Source organism: Bombyx mandarina, chromosome 22 (assembly GCF_030267445.1).
Source record: "Bombyx mandarina strain Sakado chromosome 22, ASM3026744v2".
Lineage (NCBI taxonomy): Eukaryota > Metazoa > Arthropoda > Insecta > Lepidoptera > Bombycidae > Bombyx > Bombyx mandarina.
Genome location: NC_143228.1, coordinates 10,463,708 through 10,479,450, shown reverse-complemented (window position 1 = coordinate 10,479,450; position 15,743 = coordinate 10,463,708). Strand labels below are relative to the sequence as shown.

The following is a 15,743-nucleotide window of genomic DNA, read 5'->3' as shown; positions in this document are numbered from 1 at the left end:
TTTGATTGTTCATAATTCATGATTTCTTTCAGTTAAATTGAATCGTGTGAACGTAACGAGCTTCTAATAGCAAGTTTCAGTCGAATACAGATTCCGTGCTCGTCAAACGATTTCGGAAAAATAATGTTGCGTACATACTGTAATAACATTCATAGTTATGTCGGCCATGTTTACGTTTTTAATTAAGGTTAAATCGATCAAAAATCATTTTTGTTTGTATAACATAAAAACGGAAGAGGTGCGGTAAGAAGGTTACCCGCACAAAATAATGGTGAAACATAATTTGCTGTTTTTTAACGTAATTACAGAATACTATAGTTCGAGTACAAGCAATTAATTATTTATCTTTTCTTTTTGCCTTTTTTTGCTCATAAAGATTTCCGATTAAACTACATAAAATTTAAAAAAAAAGCATATTTTCATTATTACGTAACACAATTTTACAATGCAACCTTTGTTTAACATGTTCTATTGTTTCGAAAAATCCATGTCAACCTTCAGTGGAGAGGCTGGTGTTGCGGAGGTCGGGAAAGACGTCACGCTGTATCCAGGTCATCGTATAGGCAGTTAGCTAGTCAGAATGAATTATAAATCGACCTCAACCTTGTTACCTCGAGTGCGGTAATCATCGGGAACAGATAACGGCGAATTTATTGATTCAACCAAATCACCGGTCCGAACGCTTCGGAATCAGATCACAGAGCTCGCTAACAAATGATCAATTAGCCTTTGTAAAAGAAAAACACGTTCTGTGAATGAGAGAGAGTACATCTGATCATACGATTTGAATGAGATCGAAATACTTTCTCAAAACATACGTCAATAAATCAAGATCAACAAACATCCGACAGCAACAACGAAATCGAAGTGGAATCTTGAAAAAAATCTTATATATGTATATTATATTCGATATGCTTTCAAGCGGGATGGAAGCCAACATCTTAAACTGTACCGTTTCAAGGAAATACAAATGGAAAACGAATACTGTAAATAGAAAATGTAGGTTTTTTTTTTTGTTAACAAGATCGACACGTTCCGTAAAATACGTGTAAAAACGTTGTTTTTTGTGACGTTTATTAAATAAAAAACCCTCAATTCATAGTACAGTAAAAACTCAAATAGTTTTTGTAAATTTGCGGTTAGCATAATGTTGATTTTGTTGGTAATGAAATGTCAATGAAAAAGGAATTTCTATTTTTGTGATGAGTGTATTCGTTGTAGAACACCTTTTGTCCAAACTTTCGTAATATGTTAAGTTAATTTAAATGTAAACTAAGATTATTATATATCTATAAAATTATTATTATATCTATAAAAAATATTATTTATATAAATCTGGTTTTGAGATGAGAACGCACGATAACGGTTTCATAGAAAAAATCAAATACAATTACTAATTTTCTGAAATTTAATTTTACCTCTATATATTTAAATATAAATAACTCTAATTGAAGATTGAGTACCTACTATATTTAAATTTGACGTAAGTAGCATGTATTTTCGAAACTTTTTTTGCTCTTTGTTCAATTAATTCGTTTTAAATAATTTTCATATTATAGAAGTATAATGTCAGAAATGATAACCGTGTGTGGTTTATTTCAAACGAAACATTAGAGACAGGACGAGCCAGTTTAAGATGATTCAGTTTAGATTGAACAAAGGATTATTTCGAAGATCAAGATATCCCGTAAGGCGGGCGAAGCCGAAGTCCCCTCTGCCTACGTGACCAAGGCGGCGTACGGGTGGAACACTGGCCCGGTACCTTCACCCGTACACAGAGTAAATAAAAAATATCGCTAAAATATCACTGGCCACTTATAAAAAAAAAACTTCCTTATTGATTATCGCTATTTTTAACACATTTAGCATTTGTAATTTAATATTGTATTAGTTAATACGTGTTCAGCGTATGTTTTTTTGAGTTTAAAAAAATATCGTTAAACTAGTAATTATAATGGATTACCTACGTGTTCTCGTTACATGCAAAGATAAGATAGTTTTACAGCACTAGGATTAAGCTATTACATTAACCCGCCTTTTCGATGGTTATGCAACAAAATTGTTGTGTATAATAATAAATTGAAGACAGACTGAAAATATATTACGTTGTTTTTAATTGAACGTTGTCGACGTCTCGTAATCTGTTTTATCAGGTTGTATACAATTCTGTTTTCGGAGATAAACAGAATAGAACAACTTGCGTCAGAGTCGAGGGTCTGCCCTTCACGGTTAGACGTCGGCAGTCACATACGCATTCTGTGACCCGATTTTTTTGTTCTTCCTACCTATACTGATAGCCTTGAGAGGCTATTTCAGCCTCTCCTTCACGTATAACACTGGCCCTAGTAAGGGCAGTGCTTCGCAGAATCTACCACCGGATCAGAAACGTGACCCACTGTGAAGATCCGACGGGAAATTCAGTGGGCTGTGTCTCGCATGAGTTAATTTACTCGTCGAGCCCTTCTTCGCAAGCGATGGGTTCGGCGAGGACGGTGACCGGTGCTTGAGGTACCTAAAAGCACCGTTAATGGATCAGGTGGATCCGTAATGACATGTTTAGGGCAACGTCGACTGTTTACCATTCGGTCCACAGGATCGGGTATGTGTGACCCGATCTTAAACAAACAAACACAAATGTGTGTCGTTGCTAATCACTTTAAAACTTGAAGCTGAAAATGCTTTTTTATATTGAAACGTGAAAGACATATACTATATGACGCGAAACTGTTGGACGAATTAAACCAACTTCGGCGTCATGGTCTGATGTAAAGTGGTTCTCATGTCATCTGGTGTGAAGTGGTTATCGGTGCCGATAGATATAGAAACGTGAATGTGGCCTAAAATACGAAGTCTCATTTGTATCATTAACTCCTCACCTCCCCCCCGCTTTGAGGATGATTGTGCATAAAGGATATGGCTAACTCACAATACGTCTTACTACCTAGTAATTACGCATACATTTTGCGGTTTTCATTGTAATTACACGACGTCATTCCTTCAATGTGGAAGCTATTCGTGAAACGTGGAAATAATGGTACCAGCGTGTCGATTATGAAAAACGACATCACTCTATACGAGAATACCGAATGTCCTGTTTATAGCCATCATCATCATCATCATCATCATCTCAGCCTGTCTGCTGTCCACTGCTGAACATAGGCCTCTCCAACTGATGTCCAGTGCGGCCGGTCCGTTGCCACCTGCATCCAACGTGACCCAGCAATTTTCACCAGGTCGTCGGTCCATCTGGTAGGTGACGTCCCACACTGCTTTTGCCAGTACGTGGTCTCCACTCGAGGGTCTTTCTGCCCCATCGGCCGTCCGATCTTCGCGCTATGTGGCCAGCCCACAGCCACTTCAGCTTGCTAATCCTACGGGCTATGTCAGCAACATTAGTTCTTCTACGGATCTCCTCATTGCTGATTCGATCTCGTAGAGAAATACCAAGCATAGCCCTCTCCATAGCTCGCTGCGCGACACTAAGCTTCCTGAAAAGATCCCTTGTGAAGCACCACGTCTCGGAACCGTAAGTCATCACTGGCAACACACATTGGTTGTACACCTTTGTCTTTAGGCACTGAGGGATTTTGGACGAGTTTATAGCCATAAGAAGGAGAATACATCTAAATTTTCTCACTTAAGTTTTTTTTTATTGCTTAGATGGGTGGACAAGCTCACAGCCCACCTGGTGTTAAGTAGTTACTGGAGCCCATGGACATCTACAACTTAAATGCGCCACCCACCTTGAGATATAAGTTCTAAGATCTCAGTATAGTTACAACGGCTGCCCCACCCTTCAAACCGAAACGCATTACTGCTTCACTTCAAGTTATTTTATTTTACATTTTTTTACCTATGATCATAATAAGTAGGAACATCTAGATTGTAATGAGAGTAGCTTTGTCGAAAAATAACTCGTATTTCAAATACAGTTTGAAATAAACGTTCCTTCTTATTCTGTTCATCGTCATTAAATTGCTATCTATATTTAATAAGACTATTATTACTTTTAGTAAAATTATTTGAAAACAATTTCAAAGCGAATTAACATATCATTAAGAAACAAGTAGAGAGATTAGACAGCTGCTTCAGGGAAATCATTAAACTCTTGCGATTCAAAGAGCATTTAACGATAACATCAGAATCGATATATGTATGGTATTTGATGCGGGAGTTTATTAGCTTAGATAAAAATATCGAAACATATATCGTAAATTAAATTAAATCAGTGGTATTATAATTCTTGTTTTAAAAAAAAGCATTGTTTACTTTAATAGTTTATCGTATTAATCGTATTGTGGTATCCTTTCGTAATGATAATTAATTATTATTTTCTGATTACGAGTTTAATAACTTACTGATAATGTTGTAAGAGAACAATGTTAAAAAACAGAAAAGGTAAAACATGAAACCCTTTCTCTATATTGCAAATTAAACTATAAAGGGGGAATCAACGCGTTAGGGAAAGGCCCAGACCTTTATAATGTTAAATCACCTTTTGCGGCAGCCCAAAGAGATTGTTTCTTGGAAATAGCGCAAGATGTAGGTTAGCTACTGACAGGGAGTAGATTACTTCGGTAACATTACCGGATAAACTTAGACACATTTTGAGTAACTTAGTAAAATTCGTAATATATTTTTTTGGTTAATTTTATCTAAATTTAACCGATCGTCTAATAGTTATATTTCAAACGTCAGGAAACAATGAATGTATCATTATTCAGACTAAACTATACATTCCATATACGTACATAGACAGAAAACAAATCCATCAACTTTATCATTATTGCAGAAGTGTGATACGATGTGTCATCTTTAGTGTATCACTGGGGGATTCTGTAGCGTGGATCCGTTGGATGCGTGCCTTGGCTCACGTGTATCGTTCGCTAATCATACATAATATGTAAAATTTATCTCCGCAAATATACTTCCTGAATTTGAATGAAGAATGAAGCTAATAAAACTCCAAGCGGGAATTCTGTTTAAAAAAACGTTATACGTATAGAAAAAGTTGCTCCTGAACATAATTTTGATTGAACTAAAATGGGATATTTCATGGAAACTTTCTGATTGAGTTTCAGCAACAGTTATAATACGTGTTCCTCATGGAAAATACGTAATCAGAATGTAAAATTAGACCCAAAAATATGAATCTCACAGTAAAAAATTGATAACGTCAAATTGTTATCAGTTATACTGTAAGATTCATTCATTGACTTTATTATCTAGAGAGTCATCTACAAAAGAGAAATAAAGTCACCGTTAGTTACAACGTCATTATGAGGACGTTTGAACGACATCGTCGAGATCAGGCGATAGCTCTTGAGACCAGATGACGTCGAGAATGTATTTGTTTGTAGTTTTTATATTAATATCTGAACGGTTTCTGATTCACGTTGGATTAAAAAGTCAAAGAAAAAGAATAAAAAAATAAGCAGTTTAAGTAAGAGTATATCTTTCATACGTTTATTAATAAGATTAGAAGCTTGTTTGAAATTTTCAGTAGTCTATAATCACACGTCTAATATATATATTTGTGGGAAAGCGATATTCACCTGTCTAGATCTATCTAAATAACTATTTTAGCTAAGTTGATGCAAATTTATTCATTTTATTGTAAAGCGTTAGCACTCACCTTAAGCGAAGCCATGTCGGAGACCGATCGATGTGTCTGTATCGTCTCCAATTGGTCCAGGCACCAGTCGAGTTCCTCAACGGTTTCCAAAGCCAGCTTCATGTAGGATTCGTCTGTAATAACAACATTTACTTACTGAGAATATTCTGGTGAAAACATTTTTAGTAATAGCGCATCTCTATTACGATAACTCGATGATGTTTCAATGAATTGATACGTATAAAACACGTGCTCAAAATATAAAATAGATAAATGGCATCGTTGGTTTTCTCATAGTTTAAGGCTTGTTTACTACGAAGCCGAATGAACCGTGCAAGGGCGTTGATATGAACACATTTATTCGATTAATAACGATTGTTTTGTTTACAATTATTGATCATCACTTTTTCGGTACGTGATCTCGTGCGTCACATTTCTTGCTGATGGCCGGGTTCTGACCCTGTTATCTATTACTTCAAGCTATTTTATAGGACAACCGGTCTGGGACAAAGCGCCTAAGAGTCTAGTTTTACATTCAAACCCGTCACAAAGAAATAATATTCATGAGTTATATTACCAATGTATCGTGCACAATCTGTAACTAGTTTATGACGCAGGTAAGATCTGTCGTTTTTTATTGTGAAATATGACATTGTATTAATTAAATACAGAGTCGGTTATAGACAGTTAGTTGGACTGCTGTATGAAACCGACTATTTTGTTATTAATTATGACGAACCTTAAATAAGAAAATTGAATGTTTATTAAAATTTTCTGTATTTAGTTGACTTTGAACTATCGTGAACTTTGCTACGATGATATATACTATGAAAACCAGTTTACAGGATAGTACGTAATTACACACACGCATACCAACGTAATATTATTATAGTCATCGGGAACTGTTCATAAATTCCTCATTTATTTATTTTGTTTTCAAAGTTCAACGTGGAATTCAAACTAGATTTTAGTATAATAATGTATGGTCATTTTCCTGGTAAAATACTAGCAATTAATATCTACAGAGAAAATGTCGCCATCTGAAATGCTTGCTAGTATTATATTACAGATATGTCTTAAGAGTATGTAAATATATGACATATTGACATTTTTTTATCTAAATCTTTATAAATTGCCAAAGACAAAACACTAAAATACGATTTTTTCTTCTGTTGCCAACCGATTTTTGTCTTCTTTTAGACATTGATGAGCTTTAGTTTATCAATATTTGGATATATAATATTTTCTTAAAATAGTTTTTGTTTCGAAATGTTAAAATAACAAAACTATAAAGATAATGATTGAGTGTTGGATGATGATTGGATGATTAGTTTATTTATAAATTAACACAATGGTACAATATGAAATGACAAAAGAATTCTATTAACCGATGGGATTGGATACGTACTGATCCATCTTCCCTACTTCTGTTACAAGATAGTCATTCTTTCTGAACCGAAGAATGGTACCGGAAATCTGTTTTAAAATACAATTCTCCATCTCGAGCTTTGTCAGTGATAGAAAACATCGCTCTCGTATGATTTTTAAGTGGCAAATTTGGTTCTAACTAGAAGTCCCGCAGTAGTCGAAATTCGACTATAATTAATTGGAATTGTAAGTTTGTACACTATTATGATTGTATTTAATACTTCTATAATCACAAATTTCGCCAAGACTACACTATAAAAAAATATGAATAAAGACAAACAATATTTAAACTATTCTCAATTTGACAACAGACGTCAAGAACAAAAGTTTGACAAAAAATATTAAGCATGCGTGTGTGCGTCAAATACATGGTATGTAGTGTGTGTAATGTTTTCTTTATTTATTTAATGTATCTTTAAGGCATTATTTGAAAAAAATATTAGCATTGTGCACTTCTTCTCGATATTCTCTATAAGTGTGGAAAATTTCATACTCCTTCGTCCGCGCAATTTTCGTAAAAAGGGATATAAAGTTTTTGCTTCACGTATTAATATATAGATGTATTACTCGTAGTAGTTTATTGATGATTTTATACAGTAGAATGGATTCTTGAAACTGCCATTAGCGTAATTTAGGGTTTTTGTCGGATTCTACGGCTACATAGTCGCCTACGAGACCGGAGGTCTTGCCAGTAAGTATAGTAGTATCCGTGTCGGGAATAACTTGCAAGTGCCACTGCTGCTCGAAGCTTGCTATGATTCAAAATTGAATTTGAATGCTGTGTCAATGCTGTGAATAGTCCATGCTTTTTTTTGTTTTTGTTTTTTCTCTTTATTAACCTCATGGGGTTATTCTAGATTCACCGAGCTTGTAGGTGAGCTCACGGGTTCAAAGCTGACGATGATGCTAACACGAACCCTAGCAAGAGCCGTGCTTCGCAGAATCTACTACCGGATCGGAAACGCGACCCACTAAGAAGATCCGGCGAGAAACTCAGTGGGCTGTGTCTGTGGATTAATTTACTCTTCGAGCCCTGCTTGAGCAAGCAATGATGACCGGTGCTTGAGGTACCTAAAAGCACCGTTAGTGGTTCGGGAGGATCCGAAATGACGTGTAGTCCACGCCGTGAGTATTGCTACGTCATAGGCCCGAGGGTATAATTCACAAGATCCATTCATGGACTGCCGTGGGCCGGAGCGATATGATGATGTAGTGAGGTTGCGACTTCAGTCTTTAACGAGTACGATGACCTGTGCTATGGCTGCTGCTAGTGTCAGAACTAGAATTGTTCAACGGCGTTGAGAGTGGACCAGATGGAATTATCAGAAAGTGACAAGAGCGTCGACAATGGCTGGTTGTCGCCAGCGCCAGGTCAGCTGGGTGTAGATAACGACGACATCGATAAGGGGGTTATCAAGTCGCATCGCTGTTGCGAAGTAATGTTCAGAGACTGACTTCATATACCTATTGATGGATTAAGACTATCCGTATGTGTTTTTCGGAACTTATATACAATTTGTACAAACGTATCGTGAAAATGGCGTTAGAAGGTTTCTATCAGATTTCTATTTCTGGATTCCTGACGTTATTCTATAAATGTTAGTTGATGATTTCCGTACGCTGGTAAAAGTCAGAAAACGTTGTTACCCCCTCTCCAGTGACTTCCTTAGTCGCCTTTTACGATGCTTCTGGGACAAGATTGGGTGGTGATAATCAAAGCTTGCTTATCAATACTCTGAGTCAGTCCAGTTATCCGGTACTCTTCACCATAGATCATTTTAGACTACATAACATAGTATTATATTCCATATAGAACGTAAGGTGACAGCAAAGTTATTTTAGGCAAGTAGTGGAATTCTCAACATTTTAAAAGATTACGTTTTCAAACCAAGGTAAGGTGTGTTTGAGGAGACTGTAATTCATCTTATAAATATATAGATCAGGGCCACAACCTTGTCTAACGAAAATAAACGAGATTTAATTTGTTTAGGAAACTGTGATTGACTTCCATTAAGTTTAGTACGTAGAAGAATCGATCATTATGAAAAGTTGTGACGGTATAAAATTCCATAAAACTCAGTATTAAAGTGTTTGTTAAAATGATTATATTATATAATATATATTTTATTGCATAGATGGGTGAACGAGCTCACAGCATACCTGGTGTTAAGTGGTTACCGGGGCCCATAGACATCTACAACGTAAATGCCGCCACCCACCTTGAGATATAAGTTCTAAGGTCTCAGTATAGTTACGACGGCTGCCCCACCCTTCAAACGGAAACGCATTACTGGTTCACGGAAGAAATAACTAGGGTGATGGTACCTACCCGTGCGGGCTCATAAGAGGTCCTAACACCAGTAATTACGCAAATTATAATTATATAAATGGTCATATAAATGGCAGGCTGACTTTTTTATGATACGATGTTGTTCCTTGATCCTAAATAGTTCGTACTACGGGTATACTTCCAAAGTATAGTGTGCACATAATTATCAGCTTTAGTGTTATTGAAGCCAGGGAGGAAACAGATAATTATTATTGTATGTGGTTTATTTATAGGACTATTAGTTAGCCCGTTAGCTTTGTAGATGGACCAAGATATTGATTGCAATTTTCACTTAAAATAGAAAATCAAATGGTATAAAAATTGGGCTTAGATTAGTGACTGGCTGACGGGGATTTTGTTTAGAGGTTTATTTTGTCAATCTGTCACTAGCCACGAGAGGCCATTCTGGCTTTACTAAGACTGTTGGGTGAACTCACGGGGTTCAACCTGAAATAATTTACTAACATCTGTCTTAGCAAGAGCAATGCTTTGCCAAATCTACCACCGGATCGGAATCCCATTGAGAAGATCCGGCAAGAAATTCAGGTTTTGCTTTCCTAGCAAGAGCAGTGTTTTGCCAAATCTACCACCGGATCGGAATCCCATTGAGAAGATCCGGCGAGAAATTCAGGTTTTGCTTTGAGGTGTCGATTAACACCGATGCGTTGTCTGCTCACTACAATTGGTCAGTCTCATCCACTAACTAAATAAAAGTAAAATATTTCAAATAATATTTATTCAAAACTAAATTTCATTATTATTCTGCATCGATTCTTTTACAGTAATTTAATCGTAAGCTGGTTCCTTTTCGCATGAACCATTCAATTTTAGTGAGGAAATAAAAGAAAACAATTGTACAAGTTAAATTGAGTCCGTCCGTCAACAGCGAACGGTGACCTATATAGTTTTCCGGGAATCCGATTTGCGATACTTACAACGAACTCAATTAATACTGAGATAGAACGCGAGTCCGTCATTAGTACTTGTCACACTAAATGCTCCAGAATCAATTTCTCGTTAAACTTTTTAATGATGTGGCTATTTTGTCATTTATGTAGTTTTGTTTGACTTGATAAACGCCGTGACAAATACGTGAATATACAAACCTTCATTTTTAATAGTTACCGTATTCGAATTAGGTACTACGAATTAATTATTCATATTGAGAATTTTATTTTAGAAGTTCACATGAACCTAACAAAAACGACTGTACCGGTATAGTGTGACAATAAATTTAGGAACTAGCAATATAAATTTAATTTTACTGTAATGTTCTTAAATTGATTTTGTTTTAATCAAACTGTAATTTATAGGGATCTTTTATCAAAACTTTTTACAAATGAAGAAACAAGTGAAATGAGTTTTTAAGCATAAAGTAGAATGTCCATAAAATTCCTACTATTAATTTTTTTTTTATACGTGAATACTACCGACTGTGTGACTACCGGCTTACTATAAAGAACAAAAAGATAACGATGCACGGATAACAAACACAACAAAACATTACGTTGTAAGCTTACATAACTTAAGTACTCACATAAAACTTGCTAACGGCACTCAATTTAATCCAAGGACTATTACAACATCAAATGTAAACAGGATAAACTACTTTAAATAAAATAAAATGGAGTCACATTTTTCAATATTTCACAGAAAATAAACTTATGGCAACACATTAATTATTGAAGCACAACTGAAGTTAGAATTCGGTTGATGTAGAACAAAGCGTGTATGAGGTGCCAATTACATTGTCACGTCGAGTGGTCATTTTCCGATAGAAATATATATATATTGTATATACAATAAGGCTGTTGATTTCTGAGACAGTACGCTAAAGGTCATGGATCTGCCAGTTTATACCATATTTTGTATCAATGACACATGTAACATTTTTGTTTGTTTCAAAAATAAAATTATTGGTGTATTTTTATCCGTGAACGTTCTGATATGAGCATGTAGTATTCTACATATATCTTATTATAGTTGTTACTAAAACTAAAAAGTTGTCACAATTATTAAAGACTACTTTTACGATTTAATCTCGCGTTTTTGAAGTTCTACTTCTTTAGGCGCGTTATGAAAAATTTATGAAAGTGAAATTTTACGATGCGCGCGCACCGTGACACAAAATTAACAGAAATGAAGTTGCCCACTAAATCGCTCATTAAATTGAGAAAAAAATGCTACCAACAAAACAGAAATGGAACCTCTGTTAGTGGCGCATGTTGGCACGCACGCCGCCTCTGCTCACATGCTTTGAGTTTCTACATTTAAAACACGTGTTTTCATTTTGTTTTCATTATACAAGTGCGAATTTTATATGTGCGTCTGAATTATAATCAGACTCTAATCTATACTAATTAATATTAGAAAATATTTGTGAAAAAACTGTGCTCATCAACCTTCCTAAGTGCTCCAATACAATTGAGGTTAACTATCCGTATGCATTATTTAGTAATATAAATGACAAAAATATTATTTAATATAATTCATACTCAATTTTATTAAATTATTAACGTTAAATATTTATTAATAATTATTTAATATTTAAAAAAAAAAACAAAAGTATAACTTCTTACGCGCGTACATAAATACGTACACGCACCCTTTTTTATTGTTAGTTTTGTTGTTAGTAAATCTTGTATCTATAAAATGAACGTAAAACTCAAATCATTTTTTTATTTTTTTATTGCTTGGATGGGTGGACGAGCTCACAGCCCACCTGGTGTTAAGTGGTTATTGGAGCCCATAGGCATCTACAACGTAAATGCGCCACCCAACTTGAAATATGAGTTCTAAGGTCTCAGTATAGTTACAACGGCTGCCCCACACTTCAAATTGAAACGCATTACTGCTCCACGACAAAAATAGGCAGGGTGTTGATACCCGTGCGAACTCACAAGAGATCCTACCCGTAATTAAACTAATTATAAGTTTGCGGGTTTGATTTTTATTACACGATGTTCTTCCTTCACCGTGGAAGTCATTCGTGAACATTTGCTAAGTACGGCTTTCATTAGAAAAGTTGGTGGGTACCAACCCGGACGGACTCCACCTGAGACAATTTGCTAACACAGGGCCCTAGCAAGGAGTCCTTCGCTGAATTTTGAATCTGAATTTGAAGTCTTCGTGGCCTAAACGATAAAACGTCCGGTGCATTCGTGTCGAGCGATGCAACAGTATTCGATTCCCGCAGGCAGGTACCAATTTTTGTAATGAAATACGTACTTAACAAATGTTCACGATTGACTTCCACGGTGAAGGAATAACATCGTGTCATAAAAATCAAACCCGCAAAATTATAATTTGCGTAATTACTAGTTGTGGGACCTCTTGTGAGTCCGCACGGGTAGGTACCACCGCCCTGCCTATTTCTGCCGTGAAGCAGTAATGCGTTTCGGTTTGAAGGTAACTATACTGAGACCTTAGAACTTATATCTCAAGGTGGGTGGCGCATTAACGTTGTAGATGTCTATGGGCTCCAGTAACCACTTAACACCAGGTGGGCTGTAAGCTCGTCCACCCATCTAAGCAATAAAAAAAAAACCAAAAATTCTTCGATAATTCGAAAATTTGCAAATTGGTCTAGTGGAGGGATCCTGTGATGTTTGGTAGCGACCGGATCAAAATAAAATAATAGATCGGGCAACAAAGCGAACTGGGTTTGATATAATAATATGTACGTATTGATTCGTTACGGACCTGCCGCACTGGAGATCGATTGGAGAGGTCAGCAGTGGACAGTTATAGGCTGAGATGACGATGATCATTAGTACCGTGAAGATCATTATTTAAAAAAAAAGTGGTTTAGATTTGTAGCATTTGTATCAAACTGTAAGTAATGTAAAGTAATGTTATTACAAACTGTAAACATTTACGAAAGAAACACGAAAAAGTATTGTCTGTTCCGGCAATGTGTAGAACAAGGAAGATCTTTGTTTCATTTAAAATTAGATTTGAAAATATTGGCAACGAATACTAGGCATTTACTGGAATTGAATGAGCTATATTGTTGATTCTTTTAAAATTAAATTACGCGTATCCGTTTATATCGAGCTATTGCAACTTTCCAGTAACATATGCGGCGGCAGCAGCCAGTTCTTTAATTAATCGCCTCTTTGGACCTTAGCTACATTACCACGGGATCCAAGACTAATTCCCGATCAAAGTCAATATTTTATTAAAAGCTTTGGTTTTTCCTTATCCTTGTCTCTGAATTCTGGAAGAGAAGAAAGAAGAACTGGAACTGTCTGTCATGTTTTCTCACCCAAACCACTGAACCGATTTTGACGAAATTGTATATGTAAATAGTTTGAGCCCGGGAAATATAGGCTACGTTTCATTCCACTGCAGAACACGAGTCTCCGCCCACACGATATACCTAAAGTTTAATCCCAGCGGACAAACTTGCAGGCGGAAATCCAAAACTGTATATGTTTAATACAAAAATTAGATGAGTTGAAAAAAAACGAGTGACTCATTCGTTCAGACGAATTTCAATGAACAAATACATTGAAATTGTAATGCTTATCAAAATAATAAGGGATCACGCTATGATAAGCTACTAATCAGTTGTATTGTGTGGGAGATTTAAGCTAGTGTTCTTTGAATTTATGTTTTCATGAATGTGTCAAAAAAATTGCGTATAATACTCGAATCATACGAGGAAAGGGAGGCGTATTTTTTTATATTTTACTACAAATTGCGTATATTTCAACTTCAACAATAGAGCGTAAACGTATTTCCCACAGCGCAGTAGCTGTCATTTACTTTTGTTTTAGGATAAAGTTTTAACATTCGAAACATTACTTTTGGTACGTAGCTGGCCGTGATGCGGCTTAATAGTCCGAGCATTAAAATATTACCTCGTACGTTTGGTTTGAAATACTCAGAAGTTTAACAGTATGTTTACGTTAGTATGAATCGTAATCTTCTATCTTCTATATATATAAAAATGAATTGCTGTTGGTTAGTCTCGCTAAAACTCGAGAACGGCTGGACCGATTTGGTTAATTTTGGTCTTGAATTATTTGTGGAAGTCCAGAGAAGGTTTAAAAGGTAGATAAATATAAAAATGCTCGGAATTAAATAAAAATAACAATTTTGTTTTTCCTTTGATGTGTCCCCCGTCGGACGATTCCTTTTGTTTTAAGTTTATTTAATGCAAAAGTTTAGATTTTTTATACATCGATTGAGGCACTACGAAGTCTGCCGGGTCAGCTAGTTCTTAATAGAATCGTATCCTATAGCACACCCAGGAAAAAAAAAAACTATGACGCCATTTAGTCAATAAAATTTTGTTTGCATGCATAATTTTTATAATTATAGATTGATTTTTTTTTCGTATTCTGTATTCCCGAATCGTTTATGGTAGATGCGTTAAATTTTTGACAGCTATTGACCCTTCTGGAAAGGCTTTTAGCGCCATCAGCTTTTATTAAGTAGCGTGCAAATTAGCGTATCCCTAGGTCGTGCAAAGCGATGACACTAGTTCTCCAATATATATTTTTTTCACCGATTAAAAATACAGAAAGACCTTTTTGGAATTTCTAACATTTTTAAGGTAGAATTTAACGTTTCTCTTAAAACTTACCCATACTCGTCGTAGGACCTCTTGTGAGTCCGCGCGGGTAGGTACCACCACCCTGCCTATTTCTGCCGTGAAGCAGTAATGCGTTTCGGTTTGAAGGGTGGGGCAGCCGTTTAACTATACTTGAGACCTTAGAACTTATATCTCAAAGTGGGTGGCGCATTTACGTTGTAGATGTCTATGGGTTCCAGTAACCACTTAACACCAGGTAGGCCGTGAGCTCGTCCACCCATCTAAGCAATAAAAAAAACCTAATCTTTTTTTTTCTTTTTATTATTCCTGTAGGCAGACGAACGTATGGCCCACCTGATCGTAAGTGCTTACCGTCGCTCATGGATGTCAGCAATGCCAATATTTCTTGTTTGATTTTGTTCCTACGGTTGCCTGGAAAAGATCGCTATTAGCAATGAGGTCCGTTTAACTATGAAGTTAGAAAAACTAATTTAATTTTTAAAATTTATTGTATAATACAAAAAAGTATATTTGTGGTTTGTTGTAACGTTTTTTAAGATCAGTTTTTATCCATCACTGTCATTATATATTATATTTAATAGTCTAAATAGTTGCATTTGAAGTTTTAAGAAGAGGGTGGTATGAAATAGTACTGTGCGAGACTCAGAGCGAAGTGACGCTGCATATCATTTGTATTCATAAAAAATGAATTCGTACTACATAGTAAGAGCCCGAATTGTTTATTCAGCGAGATGTTTTATACATTACGATAAAAAGTAAACATTTGTTTAACATTGAGCTAAATACACATCGTGAATTCCATTGAAATA

The 15,743-nt window shown here is 35.6% G+C and overlaps 1 protein-coding gene across 6 annotated transcripts in view; it reads right to left on the bottom strand.

Annotated features, from left to right (window-relative positions):
* Nucleotides 1-15,743, bottom strand: part of dnc (phosphodiesterase dunce) — a 438,509-nt gene that overhangs the window by 13,603 nt on the left and 409,163 nt on the right. For all 6 annotated transcript variants that reach the window (XM_089737124.1, XM_089737125.1, XM_089737126.1 and 3 more), the window contains one exon: nt 5,636-5,748. In XM_089737124.1, the coding sequence (XP_089593250.1) occupies nt 5,636-5,748 (113 nt within the window). The remainder of the gene's footprint in view (nt 1-5,635; nt 5,749-15,743) is intronic.